The 14672-nt window shown below is 51.4% G+C and overlaps 1 protein-coding gene across 2 annotated transcripts in view; it reads right to left on the minus strand.

Moving 5' to 3' along the window:
* Positions 1-14672, minus strand: part of HUWE1 (HECT, UBA and WWE domain containing E3 ubiquitin protein ligase 1) — a 1800886-nt gene that overhangs the window by 1245194 nt on the left and 541020 nt on the right. For both annotated transcript variants that reach the window (XM_086940169.1, XM_086940170.1), the window contains one exon: positions 94-216. In XM_086940169.1, coding sequence (XP_086796295.1) covers positions 94-216 — 123 coding nt within the window. The remainder of the gene's footprint in view (positions 1-93; positions 217-14672) is intronic.

The following is a 14672-nucleotide window of genomic DNA, read 5'->3' on the forward strand; positions in this document are numbered from 1 at the left end:
CTAGCAGCAAAGCAAAATATAAACTTAATTTAGAGAAATTGTGGAAAAACGGGTAAGATCAGAGAAATTAGATAAACAAGACATTTTACTTACTCAAAGAGAGCATTATGTCCCCCAGAACACAGGAACTTCTGCAGCATTAGATGGTAGGGATATTTCCGCTCATCAAACAGCATGGGAGATGTGAAGCCAACAGAGCAGATAAAGAACGTCAAGCTAGGGAAATAAGACGAAACACCATAAACAGCAAGCATGGAAATGAATAAAGTACCACAAACAACGCATCCTCAGAAGGCTGCAGGTGACTGCCTGAATAAGACTGAATCTTCAAAATGTAAAGGAATTTAACACACCATGAGCACAATGAACATTCAGCTACAGATTAAACAAATGACAATGTGTTACAGATTTCAAGTACACCACTGCAGTAATAAGATCTGATTTCTCCCATTATTCGCAGCACCTTGGATGTGCTCTTACTACATAAAGTTAGTGACAGAAGGTACTAATTCCAAAACATGAAGATATCATTTACACATTTTCAAGCTTTATGTTTACATATTCTTAGGGATAATATAACAATACTTCTATGATCTTGTAGAAAGGATTATGCTACTTACCCTTTAAGCATCTATTTGTAGCGTGTAGTGCTGCAGATTCACATGCTATGCATACTCCGGTCATCTAGTGTTGGGCCCGGACTGTGCAAGTTGTTTTTCTCGAGAAAGTTTTACAATCAGAGTCTGGCGTTGTTTTTCCTCCCCCTTGAGGCATTGTGCGTTTTGAATGCTTTGTTCCTTACAAAGGTTTATTTTTGCCATAAAAGGAGTGAGGATACAGTCAGCTTAGTAAGCTTTTTCTCTTAGACTTGCTGGTTTGTAGTCATTTTGTCAACCTGAATATCTTACGAGGAGGCAGGAGTGCAGATGAATTACCAGCACTACACGCAACGAAAAGATGCTTACAGGGCAAGTAACGAATAGTTAACCTGTCGGTGTAGTTTTGCAGCTTGAAGATCTTTCTGGATTTACTATGCTGTGCATTATTCCGCGGTCTAGTGGTTGGGTCTGGAATGGTAGTCTTTTCTCTTTTTTTGTAGCCCAGGTGGGCGTTGACGTCCCACCCTTTGGTATACTTCCTGTGATGTCGGCATGCTTCCTGCGGAAGCTCACACCTTTGGGTGCCATCTTCGGATTCTTTTTTTCTTGTTCTTGTGCCATGTTCATGATATTTTTTTTTTAATGACTTCAAGTTCTTAAGTAAATGAATTTCCACCTTGTCTTTTCAGGTGTCTGTATATTGTTCTTGTATTTCCACCTTCTCCTGCCTCATCTTTCTGGAGGAGGTGGGTGAGTTCGCTAGTGAATCCAGAAAGATGTTCAAGCTGCAAAACTACACCGACAGGTAAGAAACTATTCATTTTGCAGAGTGAATCTTTCTGGATTCACTATGCTGTGCATACACTTCGTAGCGGTTTGTTATGTTTGTGGCGGCTGGGTGGAAGATGAGCGTTGGTTGTTAAATATATGTGGAAGCACTATGTCCTACTTGTGCCTCCTTGTTCATTTGTATAGCCACACAGTAGTGCTTAGTGAAAGTGTGCACTGAAGCCTATGTTGCAGCCAGGCATATATCTTGAATGGGTGTGTTAACCTGGAAGGCTTTTTCCTGGTAGAATGGGCTTGTGCCCCCTCTGGTAGTTCTTGCCCTGCCTGTTTGTGGCAAAATTGTACAATTTGTGAGATCCATCGTGCAATGGTGTTTTTTGTTACTGGTCTACCCAGAAAACGTGTTGAAGGACACAAAGAACTGCTTTGTTGTCCTGTGCTCTTTCGTTCTTTCCATGTAATGCATTACTGCCCTTCTAGCGTCCAGTGTGTGCAGTGCCCTCTCTGCGCTTGTGGATGGTTTCTGGAAGAAGCTCGGTATTAGTATTGTTTGGTTCATGTGAAACCTTGACACCACCTTTGGCATGAAGTGTGGGTCCGTCCTCATTACCACCCTGCCATTGTGTATTTGGATGTAGGGCTATTGTAGCGTCAGTGCTTGCAGCTCGCTTACCGTGCGCAGCGAGGCGATTGCCACCAGAAAGGCTATCTTCATTGTGAGCATTTGTAGTGAGGCCTTATGAATGGGTTCACGGGGCGCTTTCATAAGCTCTGTTAGGACTAAACCAAGGTTCCATGCCGGTGGCGGCATCCTCTTAGGTGGTGCGATCCTTTTTGCCCCTTCCAGGAATCTTTTAACTACTTGTGATATAAAGAAGCTTCTTCCTGTCGGGGGCGTGGCTTGGGCGCCGATGGCGATGGTCGCCTGAGAGCTCGGCTCCGGGACTGAGCCCGTGATTATCCTGGAAATCGGAGGCTGCGGGGCACCCCAGACCCCGCATTCTGCTGGATGGACCGACGAAGACCCGCCAGGGCCCTTGGTGTGGCTCGGACGAGTGGTGATCCGGCGTAAAACCGAAGTTTGCGGAGTTGCGGAGTGCGACCCAACATGGCGCCCGGACTTCATTGTCCCCCTGGCCGGATCCATTGAACTGGAGGAGCGTCGCCGGCGGCGTCTCGCCCCCGGCTTCGCCATCCCTTGCTGATCTGTGCACTAGATATCGGTTGTATCGGACTTTCTACAACGAGAATGCACTCGGTTGGGTGACTGGGCGGATGCCCACGTTATAGTGGATCCCGTGAGCGGACGTCTGGTGAACCAGGCGGTGGCCCCACTCACGACACCGCACTTAGCTACATTTTCCTGGCCAGTCCACTTCCATGGGAGGCGCGACACTCTGGCGCCACAAATCGTCCGGTGGAGTTGGTGACCCTCACCCCGGGACTTTAGCGGCTGTGCGGGCCTGCCCGACCTGGCGGCGGTTGTCTCCGCCCCCTCATCGGTGCCCTCGGACGCCGTGGTGGTGGCGCGAGCCGCAGCGGAGAAGTCCCCACAGGCCCTGGAGAAGGAGGTCTCCGATACTCGATTTGAGGTCCAGCAACCGGGAGGGTCGTGGTCGGCATCTGCACCCGGAGGCGCCTGCTCCTGGACCATCACGGAGTGCCCCCGGCGACATGGGGAAACCTAGAGGAGCCAGGGGGACCACCCCAACCGCCTCAGACTCGGAGACCCAGGACAAAGAGGAACATGGGGGCCCAAAGAGTTCTGGTGGTGCATCGATGCAACAACAGTTCGACCGCGTCCTGGAGGCGATAGTGACCACGCGATCGGCCCTCCAACAGGACATTGCCCAGGTGGCGACGAGCCTAGGTCTCCTTAGAGCGGACCGCGGCAAACTTTCGGACCGGGTCAAGGAAGTGGAGAGCTCGGTGAAAATCTTGGAGCCGGCGCAGCGAACCTTGGCTGCGACTATGAAGGATGCCTTATCCCGGATTGCGACCCTAGAGCAGAGAGCGGAGGATGCGGAAGGCCGCAACAGGAGGAACAACATCCGTGTGGTGGGCCTTCCGGAAAAGATCGAGGATGGCGACATGGTGGCATACTTGGAGGCCTGGCTCCGTGACACGGTGGCCCCGGAGGGGCTATCCTCCTTCTACACCTTGGAGCGTGCCCACAGAGTCCCGGCGCGGCCACCGCAGCAGGGACGTGCCCCGAGACCAGTGGTGGCGCGGTTATTGCACTTTCGGGACAGAGACTTAATCCTCAATGCCGCCAGACATAATGGTCCATTCAAAGTGGCGAACAGTCAGGTGAACATCTTCCCGGATTACACCTACGAAACTCAACGCAGGCGGTTCTCCTTCCTGGCGGTCAAGCGCGAGCTCAGGAGCGAGGGCATCCAGTACTCGCTCCTCTATCCTGCAAGGCTCCGCATCATTGTCGATGACCAGACCCAATTCTTCGACACCCCAGAGGATGTCTGTGCCTGGCTTGAGCTTTACAGAGCAGGGAAAGATTGCTTCGGCTCCTCATCCCAACAGGCGGAGGAGCCGGAACAGAGACGGCGATCCCGGAGGATTAGGAATCGCCGCGGCCGCTCGGGGGGGCCCTCAACTGCAGAGACGTCGACGGAGCGGAAGGGAGTGCTGGAGGTGTTATCTGAGTTATCTGGCGCACGAGACGATGCCATTGAAGAGGAAGCAGACCCGGGTGACGAGGGGGCACCATCGGACTCCGAGGACTCAGTGACTGATAGCGCCCATACGCCGGTGATCACACCGAAATCGGTGGAAGACCTTCTGGATGGACAGGGGTAACGGGGTGAGCTACTTCATTTTGGGAGGGGGCCCGGCAGGGGGGAGGCGGTTGCCGTCAATTGATGCTGCCAACGCGGGTGGGGAGAGTGGGGTGCCCCTGTTTTTGCCCCGGAGGTCTTCGGCACTGTTTTGGGCTTGTTTTAGTCCTGGTAGCCTGAGCGTCGAGGGCCCACTGCCTCCGCCCGGCCCGCACCTGGCCCTTAAGGCCTTCCTACGGTGGCGACCGCAGGATTAGTAGGGGTTATTGGGTTGTTGGAGGGCAAGGTTTAGATGGGATCTGGATGGTGCGGTTTGGGTCCTGTTCTGGGGAGGGAGGGTGGGGGTTTGGTTCGTTCCTGGGTTGTTTGGTTTTGGTTGGGGAAAATGGCCGCCATCAGTGCTGGGATGAATGATGCCCTTTTTTTGTGGGGCCCCGGATGGGGAGACTGTGCGAGAACAATATGGGACAATGGCTGACGTTGCTAACTTGAAATGTGTTACTTGGAACGTGAGGGGGCTTCATACTATGTCCAGGCGCCACAAAGTCCACGCTTATTTAGTGCGTAGGGGAGTGCAAATGGCGCTGCTGCAGGAAACTCATCTGAACAGGGCGGAAGGGGCGGCGCTACAGCGTAGATGGAGGGGGCAGGTCTTTCACACATCGTATTCCGCGTATGCCAGAGGGGCGCTAATATGGATTAGAGCTGGGGTCCCCTTCCAAGTCACGAAAACAGTGGTAGATCCAGAGGGGCGTTACGTGGCCATTTCGGGCACTTTAGGAGGGAGGGACTTGAACGTTTGCTGTGTGTACGCTCCTAATATAGACCAGACTGCCTTCCTTTCCAGGTTATCGGGCTCGTTGGCCCACTTCTTCTCCGGGCCCCTTTTGCTCGGGGGAGATTTCAACTCAGTAGTGGACGTAGACACTGACCGCTCACATCCGCCCCTTCCCGATTCTCCGGTTCGTCGCACGGCTAAGGGTCGTAAGGATTGGCAGACCCACTGGGGTCTGACGGATATCTGGAGAGCGCACCACCCCACGTCTAGGGACTATTCATACTTCTCGAGCCTCCATGAGTTGCATGTCAGACTGGATGGATTTCTTGGCTCGCCCGAACTGGTTTCGGCAGCGGTCCGATCTGAGTACTTGTCCAGAACCATTTCAGACCATAACCCCCTCCTGCTGGACCTTCGCTGGTTCCCCGGGGCGCCGGCGGTGCCCACCTGGAAGTTACGACCCGAGATTCTTGAGGACAGTGTTTTCAAGGCGGACCTAGGGGATAAGGTGTCGGAATATTTCGCGTCCAACGGCGGCACCGCGAGTACGAGAGCGTTAGAGTGGGACGCTTTTAAGGTAGTAGTGAGGGGCTACTGCATTTCTAAAAAGGTGGGCATAAGGCGAGTTATCCTAGCTGACCTGGATGCAGCGGACCGGAAACTCCGCGAGCTGGAACTTCGCCGCCCCGGGCGCCCGGAATTACAGGTACACACGGCGGAGGCGAGGGAGAAGGTGGCGGCGGCGGTCGAACGGCTTCGCTGTTTTGACTAAAAGGCCTATACGGTCCGGTCCATCGCGGAGGGGGACAGATCGAGTGCGTTGCTGGCATGGCTGGCCAACCCTACGCGTCAGTCCTCATTGACGACGAGTATGCGTAAGGCAGACGGAACCGAGGTATACACTCAACCGGAGATTCTCAGCTGCTTCCGGCATTATTACGAACGCTTGTACCGCAGTTGCTCCGCCCGAGACCCTGACCGGCTCGATAATTATCTACGCCCACTGGAGCTCCGAACAGTGGAGCAAGAAGTGGCGAAAGCCCTGGGATCTGACAGACTTGGGGGAGATCCGCGGTGCCATTAAACGGATGGCGAGAAATAAGACCCCGGGCCTAGACGGCCTGCCCGTGGAGTTTTATGCAGCTTATGCTGATCTCCTAGCCCCTAGGTTATTGGTGGTCTACAGAGAGGCGAAGAGGCTGGGGCGGCTCCCGAGCTCGATGTGTGAGGCGTTGGTGGTTCCTCTCCTCAAACCAGGAAGGGACTCGTCCGACCCGGGGTCTTACCGTCCCTTATCGATGCTGACGGTGGACTATAAAATACTGAGCAATATCTTGGCCTCGAGGCTGCTGGGACACATGAGTTCCCTGGTGCATGAGGACCAAGCGGGTTTTATCCCAAGGCGTAACACGACTATGAACATTCGTAGGTTGCTCCGTTTGCTAGGGGAACCGTTTGTGGATGCCCCGTCCCCGGTAGTCCTATCGGTGGACCTAGAGAAGGCCTTTGATAGCCTGGAGTGGGACTACCTTTACACGGTGCTGCGGAGATTCGGCCTCGGTGAGGGCTTCATCAGATGGACCGCGGTTCTCTATGCCTCTGCATCGGCCAGGGTCCGGGCGGGACCACTGATTTCCTCACAATATCCGGTAGAACGCGGCACGAGGCAGGGGTGTTCGTTGTCCCCACTTCTCTTTGCGCTGGCGGTGGAACCACTTGCGCTGCATCTTCGATCGGGAGCCCACTATATGGGCCTATGGACGCCTTCGGGCCCGCACTGCGTCTCGCTGTATGCAGACGATCTGTTGCTCTTCCTAGAGGACCCGCTCGACGCTTTACATGGAGCGGCGACGGCACTTACGGAGTTTGGGGAGGTTTCGGGCCTCCGGGTGAATTGGTCCAAGACCTGTCTTTTCCCGGTTCGTAAGGGTGCCCCCGCCCCTACTTTAAGTAGGGAGATTAGATGGGAACCCGACTGCTTTAAGTACCTGGGGGTATTCGTTTATCACGACCCATCCGACCTCCTGGATGGGAACATTGCCCGCAGAACTCGAGCACTTCGAGGCTGCATGGACTTCTGGGCCACGCTGCCGCTCTCGGTGGCGGGTCGGATCGCTCTGCTTAAAATGGTGGCGCTTCCCCGGCTATTATATTATTTCCGGACACTACCGATCTGGGTCCCACCGGCCACGTTTCGACTATTACGATCTATGATGGTCGGTTTCCTCTGGGGCTCGGGCCGCCGTCGGGTGGCCCTCAATACCCTGATGAGGCCGAAAGATGAGGGGGGGCTAGCGGTGCCAGACTTTGAGAAATATTATCTGGCGGCGCAGCTCCAGACCTTCACCCAGGAGATCGCCCGGGAATTCCGGGGCCCGGAAGACAGAAGGGGGACGGGCATGGCCAGGCATGTTCTCTCCTTCATAGCGCTGCGACAACGTTTGGCCCTGCGGGATCTGTCGCTGGAGGAGCGGACCGTCCGCTTGTGTTGGAATCGAGCTCACGCCCGAGGCCATCTGAGAACACCATATGCGCCCGAAATACCTTTGGGGATGCTGACGGCCCTCCCCCATGGAGGCGATTGGTCACGATTGGCGGCCTGGGAGGACGCCGGCTTACAGCTAGTTGGGGATCTGTATGAGGACGGGGCGCTCTTGCCCTTCCAGGATCTTATTGACCGCTTCGAGATCCCACGTGGTGACTTTCTGTTGCACTCGGCCATTGTCCGAGCGATCCAGGCACACTGGAAGAGCGGGCAGGAGGAACCCGCCTTATCTCCGGTGTGCCAATACGTGATGATGTCTGCGGGCACGGTGAAGGCGGTCACTTGCCTTTACGGTAGATTGATCAACGAAGGGTTGGCTCCTCTCACTACTTTGAGAAACCGCTGGGAGGAGGACATTGGCAGGGAGATACCGGAGACGACCTGGTCCCAGTTGGTGCGGCGAGCCTGGAAGGGCACACGCCACGCCCGTTTTCAGCTGGTCCATTATTACGTTCTCCATAGAGCATATCTGACCCCAGTGAAAATTAAACGATATTTTGCCACGAATTCGGCGGACTGCCCTAGGTGCCCAGCTCAGGAGGCGGACCTCCTCCACATGTTATGGGCCTGCCCGGGATTATCATCCTACTGGGTGGAAGTGGGGAAGACCCTGGAGGAGGTGACGGGGAGATCCCTATCATTTGATGCGGCGGGACTCCTACACTGGTTCCCTCATACCCCCAAGAATAAAATTTCCAGCAAATTTATCGACCTAGGGCTCCTCCTTGCTAAGCGAGAGGTGACCAGGAATTGGAAGGCACGAGTTGGTCCGACAGGAAGCCGATGGCACAGCGAGCTCTTGAAGTGGGCGGCGGGGGAGAGCACACTGAGATACCAACTGGCCTGGAGGCAGCGTAATGAGAAGGCGCAGGAGGCAGCGTTGGAGTGGGAAATGTTAGTACAGGCCCTCAGGGATTATTGCGCCCCCAGCGACTCTGAAGGTGAAGAAGCGACTCGCCCCGAGTCCCGTTAAACATTTGCACCATTAGTCCTGTTGCTTTCCCCGTGGGTCCCATAGCAGATCCTGCTGCGGTAGTTCCCAGGCGCTGATGGCGGGGTTTACTTTGGTTAGTAGTATTTTGAGGGTGGGGGTTTTTCTTTTGGGTTTATAGACTTGTTTGGAAAAGCAGATGACGGACAGTGGATCATCCGGACCAGCTCTGACATCCTTCTGAGCCCCCATTGAATTTCGCCGCCCGACCCCAGGGTTGTGGGCTGGATGGCTGTGTACGGAACTTAAGGTGCGGGGACAGAGGGTTGTATTTAGTTGATATTGCTTGTGATATAATGCTGGTCGATTTTGTAACGATTTACTAATTCCTGCAATAAAAATATATTTTAAAAAAAAAAAAAAAAAAAAAAAGAAGCTTCTTCCTGTCTCTCCTCTTGTGTAGGCTACTATCGCCACTAGGTGCACGCTTAGAGAGGTTGAACTTAGTTTTGCTTTCAGCAGGTGTGTGAGATATCTGAGCACCGTTGATTCCCTTGTCTTCTTGTGTAGGTTGTTCTTGCTGCACCATTGTGTGAACCTCTTCCATTTTGCCACATAGCACCTTCGTGTGCTGGGTCTCCTTGCCTCTCGTAGCACTCGCAGTGCTCTCCGGTAGCCTTAGGTGTGCAAACTGTCTTCAGGAGCCAAGCAGCTAGGGAGGCGCTCTGGCTCTGGGTGGGGTACTTCTCCGTGCTGCATGGAAAGTAAGTTCTTTTTTTTCCCCAACTTGTGGGGTGGTTCTTGTGCCATTTCCATTATTTGCGAGTACCAGGTCTGCCTGGCCCACTGCGGTGCCACCAGGATCAGCATCATGTTGCTGGGCCTGGACTTGCTGAGTACCTTGTGTATCAGTGGTATCAGGGGAAAAGCGTAGGCAAATGTTTTCGGCCAGCTTATCCATAGGGCATTCCCCTGGGATTGTTCCTCTGGTTGCCGAGTATCAGCATTTTGCATTCCTGTGGGTCACAAATAGGTCTATCGTCTGTGTTCCCCACCTCCTGAATAATCTTTGCGTTTCCTGTGCATTGAGCTCCCACTCGTGGGATGCCTATGTCTGTCAGCTGAGCCAGTCTGCTTCCACATTATCTTTCCCTGGTAGGTGTATGGCTAGTAGGTCTATCTTGAGTGGGATGGCCCATCTCCATATCTCTTGTGCCAGGTTGGATAGTGGGACTGATTGTGTTCCTCCCGGTTTGTTGAAGTAGAACATCGTTGTTGTGTTGTCTGTATCAACACTCTCCGGTTGTACAGTTGTTTCTAGAAGGGTTTCAAAGCGAGGTGCAAGTCTTTAGTTCCAGGTAGCTCATGTGTCTGATCGCATCTCCACAGACCCCTCACCTTGAGCTTGTTCATGTGTGCTCCCCATCCAATCTGGGATGCGTCTGTGGTGATGGTCACCGTTTGGGATGGTGGTGTTAAAGGCTTCACCTTTATGTTCTCGTTGTTCCACCACGTTATCTCCTCTTGCACTGCGTGCGTTACAACCACTAGTTCATCCCAACTTCCTGTACCTTGTGACCATTGTTGTTGCAGCCATTCCTGGAATGGTCTCATGTTGAGCTGTATGTTGGGGACCAGGTGTATGCAGGACGAGATCATAACCATGACCTTGCTCGCTGTCCTCACTGTCAGAGCTCGCCCCTTCTGGTAGAGACGTGCCTCCTTCAGCAGGGCAAGTGTTCTCTTGTCGCTGAGGAACACTTGCTCTGTATGGTGTCGATCTGTGCGCCTAGGAAGATCTTTACATGTTCTGGTCCCATTGAGGATTTCCCCCAGTGTATGGAGCATCCCAGGTCTGTCAGCGTTTGTGACCCGCTGTGCATGTTCCTTACATGTCCTATAGGAACTTGCTTTTATTATCCAGTCGTCGAGGTAAAAGTATACATGAATCCCTTCCCTCCGTAGGTGCGCTGTGACGGCAGCGAGACATTTGGTGAAGACCCTTGATGCGGATTTTAATCCGAAGGCTAGGGCTGTGAACTGGTAGTGTGCTTTGTTGATAGCAAATCTAAGTAGATGATTGTGCTGCCTGTTCATGGGAATGTGTAGGTAGGCATCTTTGAGGTCTATGGTGGACATTAAGTCTCCGTCCCTTATCGGAGGAATGACGTCTTGTAGGGAAGTCATTTTGAATTTTTGTGTCTTTATGTATTGGTTTAGGAAACTTAGATCCAGGATGGGTCTTAGCGTTTCGTCCACCTTTGGTACGAGGAAGTAGTTTGAGTACACTCCCTTGTTTGTTTCTTTCTCTGAATGGTACTAGTTCGATGGCCTCCTTTTGGAGGAGTTCTTGTGCTTCCTCTAGGAGTAGCGCTAGTGCTTTTGCTGAGTGCGCCTTTCTTTTTAGTTTTCTGTTTGGTGGTTTCTTTTCCAGTTCTATGCAGTATCCGAACTGTATGATGTTGAGTATCCATTTGCCTGTAGTTATTTCCTTCCATTCCTGGAAGAAATGTTTTAGCCTGCCTCCTACTGGTGTTACATGTTCGTTAATGCTTAGTCTGTGTAACCCTCTATTGTTGACCTTGTTGTGCCCCACCCTTAGAGGTAGCGTGTGGGTGGGCACGCTTGGTGGGGCAGAGTCACTTTGAGGTGGGTTGCTTGCCCCCTCTTGTTCGCCCTCGTCCATTCGCCCTCCCATGAAAGGACCGGCCCAGAGGCTGGTACTGCCAGGTTTGTTTTTGCTAGCCCTGCTGTGCTCGACTGTCGCCCTGGTAGGTCTGCTGGAATGTCTGATGTGACGTTCCCGGCTGGATTCCCCCTCTTACGTTTGGTCTCCGTGTCGGGGTACCCCTTCTCATTCCTCTAAATTGCAAGGCCCCCATGGACCTTGCAATCTCATTTTCTTTTTTGGAGCTGGGTGAGTTTCTCAACCACCGGTGCCCCGAACAGGGATTCTCCGTTGAAGGGGGTGTTCAGAATGTTCTTTTGTACTTCCGGCTTGAAGCCTGAGATCCTCAGCCAGGCATGCCTTCTTTCTGTGACCCCGATCATCATGAGCCTGCTGGATGTGTCTGCCCCATCCAAGGCTGATTTTAGGCATGAATTTGCTATATTCCTGCCTTCCTCCACCAGGTGTGCTGCTCTTTGTTGGTATTGCTCAGGGAGGTGTTTGAGCAGCTGTGCGACCTTGTCCCAATGCTGGTACGTGAGTCTGTTTAGTAGGGCATTCGAGTTTGCAATACGCCAGTGTACCGCTGCATTCCTCTCTATGTTCCTCCCAGTTAGGTCCATCCTCCTACTTTGTCTGGTGTTGGGCCTGAGGTTGTTGGAATATTTGCCCTTTTCCTGGCTGTTGCTGCAATAATGGAGTCAGCCATGACTGATCCCTGGATGTAGGGGGGGGATCTTTAGAGGAGTGTTTGTATTTCTTCCCTATTTCGAAGAACAAAGGTCCTAAGCAAAGTAATGATGTAAACACAATAATTAGAATATACCAGCGATGGGTTACTCTAACAGTCCAATGTCCAGCCGGACATGGAGATTTATTCATATAATGGAGAAAATAAAGTTAGAAATACTTTAAACATTATTAGTGAGGCTCACGCCTGTACCTAAAAACGACCAGGAAGTGTGGGGAAATTGGGTAACAATACAAACAATTAGAACCAAAAAACATAAATACAGGCAAAGACTTTGAGCTTTTGGCCACCTGCATTCAGTTATAAATAGCAGCAAGATTCGACCAAAAATAGATACCACAATAGTTAAACACAATGGATATTTGTGGTTCTATTTGAAATTGTCGACGTTTCGATCCCTCGCTCAAGATAAAATGGGATCATCATCAGGACTAGAGATTAACATTTGCCTGGTTCAAAACATTTAGTGCCAGTCGGCAGAAGTTCCAAGGAAGGATAATAAGGGAGCGGAAATCGAGTCTCCGTAGCTCTGTAAGTTATACGCACAACATGAGTGGTAGTCCGGGACGATGCAAGCGGTAGGGCAGGGAGGAGAGGACAGCCGCCGCTCTCCTCAGGGTGCTCCTAGGTCCAAATGTGGGTGGTTGTTAGAGTGCCTTACCAGATTAGGTGTTGGGCACAGTCCTTACGGTTGCACAGTATGCTGTTTAAGTTCCGTGCACGATGGCAGGTACCATCGCGAAAGGAACTTAAAGAGCACACCGTTGCTGCGCGGAGATTCCCGCCGTCGTGAGTCGAGAGGCGGCTGTCCTCTCCTCCCTGCCCTACCGCTTGCATCTTCCCGGACTACCACTCATGTTGTCCGTATAACTTACAGAGCTACGGAGACTCGATTTCCGCCCCCTTATTATCCTTCCTTGGAACTTCTGCCGACTGGTTAAAGAGGAAATGCTGAAGAAGGCTGCCTTCTGAGGAATGTGAAATCTGAAGGTTTAGGTCTAGAGACTGAGAAAGGAGAATGTGTTGAAGGGGCTAAATTAATTTTCAATGGGATACTTAAAAATGCTTCTACACAACTGCTAGAGCGTTCTGTGAGTACAGCAGGAAAATCTTAGTCAATAATAATAATATGTAGTTTATAGAGCGCAAGGCTACCCCCAACGGGGCTGTCCCGGTGCTGAACAGAGATAGAGGTGATCAGTAACTGGGTTCCGAGGGGGCCTGATTTGCAGGGGTAGGGCATTCCAGAGAACCGATTAGGTTACTGCGAATGAGGATCCGCCCATTCTGGCTTAGGCAAAACGTGGAGTGACAAGAAGTTCAAGGTGGTTGGACCTTAACTTTCTAGTATTGGGTGATTTTGTAAATCCCCTTTTGTGGGTAGTAGGGGTCTTTACCATTTATTGCACTTAACACCAGGGTAAGTGCTTTGAATTTAATCAGTTTTCTTACTGGCAGCCAATGTAAGCTCCTTAGGTGGCGAGATATGATGTCTTAAAGGGACATTTCTTATGAGCCTTGCAGCTGCATTCTGTATTCTCTGCAACTTTTTGATCAGATAAGCTGGGAGGCCGAGGTAAATACTGTTGGCATAGTCCACTTGTGATGTCACCAAGGCATTAACAATTGTTTTCCTACAATCCATAGGTCGAAGATGGAGAAATTTCCTTAATGCTTTTAGTTTCCAGAAACAAAATGGAGGAAACATGTCCAATCTAGGCTTTGATGATAGCAAGTTGTCAAACTTAAATCCCAGATTTCTAGCAGACACGACCGGGATTGGGGGGGTTTTGAGCATAGGGGGCTACCAGAGTTCAGGTCAAGGGGGTGAAGGTTGATTCCGTTTTATCGGCATTAAGTGGTCGGCAGTTAGTGGTCATCCAAGTAGAGATATCAATCAGGCATTGTTTAGATTTAATAAAAGCTGCACCTGAATGATCTTTGAAAGAAAAAATCAGCTGTGTGTCATCAGCATATGAGAACACCGACCGCAAGTTGCTCAATAAGGGGGAACAGGGGGACAAGATAAATGTTACGGGTGGGGCTGAAGGACGAACACTGTGGGACGCCACAAATCAGAGGACAAGATGACGAGGTATGGGGTGGAAGACTTATTTTTTGGGTACGTCCCTCAAGAAAGGATTTGAACCATGCAGTACAGTTTCCGTGATTCCTAGTAATCTGAGCCTATCAAGGAGAATTTGTGGGACACCGTATCGCACGCTGCTGATAAGTCGAGCAGCACCAGCATCACACAGCAACCCTTGTCCAGAGTTTCACGTATACTTTCAGCTACCTCTAGAAGTGCTGTCTCGGTGCTGTAGCCAGCTCGGAATCCAGACTGCAAGTCATGTAACAGCTTGTTGGATTCCAAAAAGCTGGATAGCTGCTTCTGTACTTCTTTCTCTAGAACCTTGGCTGGTGCTGGTAATAGTGAAATTGGTCTAAAGTTTTTTAGTATGGTGGGGTCAGCATTCTCTTTTTTTAGGATAGGTTTGAGGAGTACCGTTTTCCAAACTGAGGGGTAGATACCAGTTTGAAATGATGCATTCCATACCAGATTTAATGGGGGGTTGATCACATGAGTCAGTAATTTAAAGAACCTAGCCAGAAAAGGATCCAAGGGTGAACCAGACTTGATTTTGTTCAATGTATTAAGGGAGGAATCCAAACTAATAGGGCAGAAATCAGACCAAGTAACTGTAACGGAGGATACCAGTATTTCCAGGCAATCTGTCTCAGTGAAAGAGGTATAGATATCTTTAATTTTTTCCTGAAAGAAAATCGAGAGATTTTCACAAACAGTATAGGACGGA

The sequence above is a fragment of the Lissotriton vulgaris genome, chromosome 10 (genome assembly GCF_964263255.1).
Source record: "Lissotriton vulgaris chromosome 10, aLisVul1.2, whole genome shotgun sequence".
In the NCBI taxonomy this organism is placed as follows: Eukaryota; Metazoa; Chordata; class Amphibia; order Caudata; family Salamandridae; genus Lissotriton; species Lissotriton vulgaris.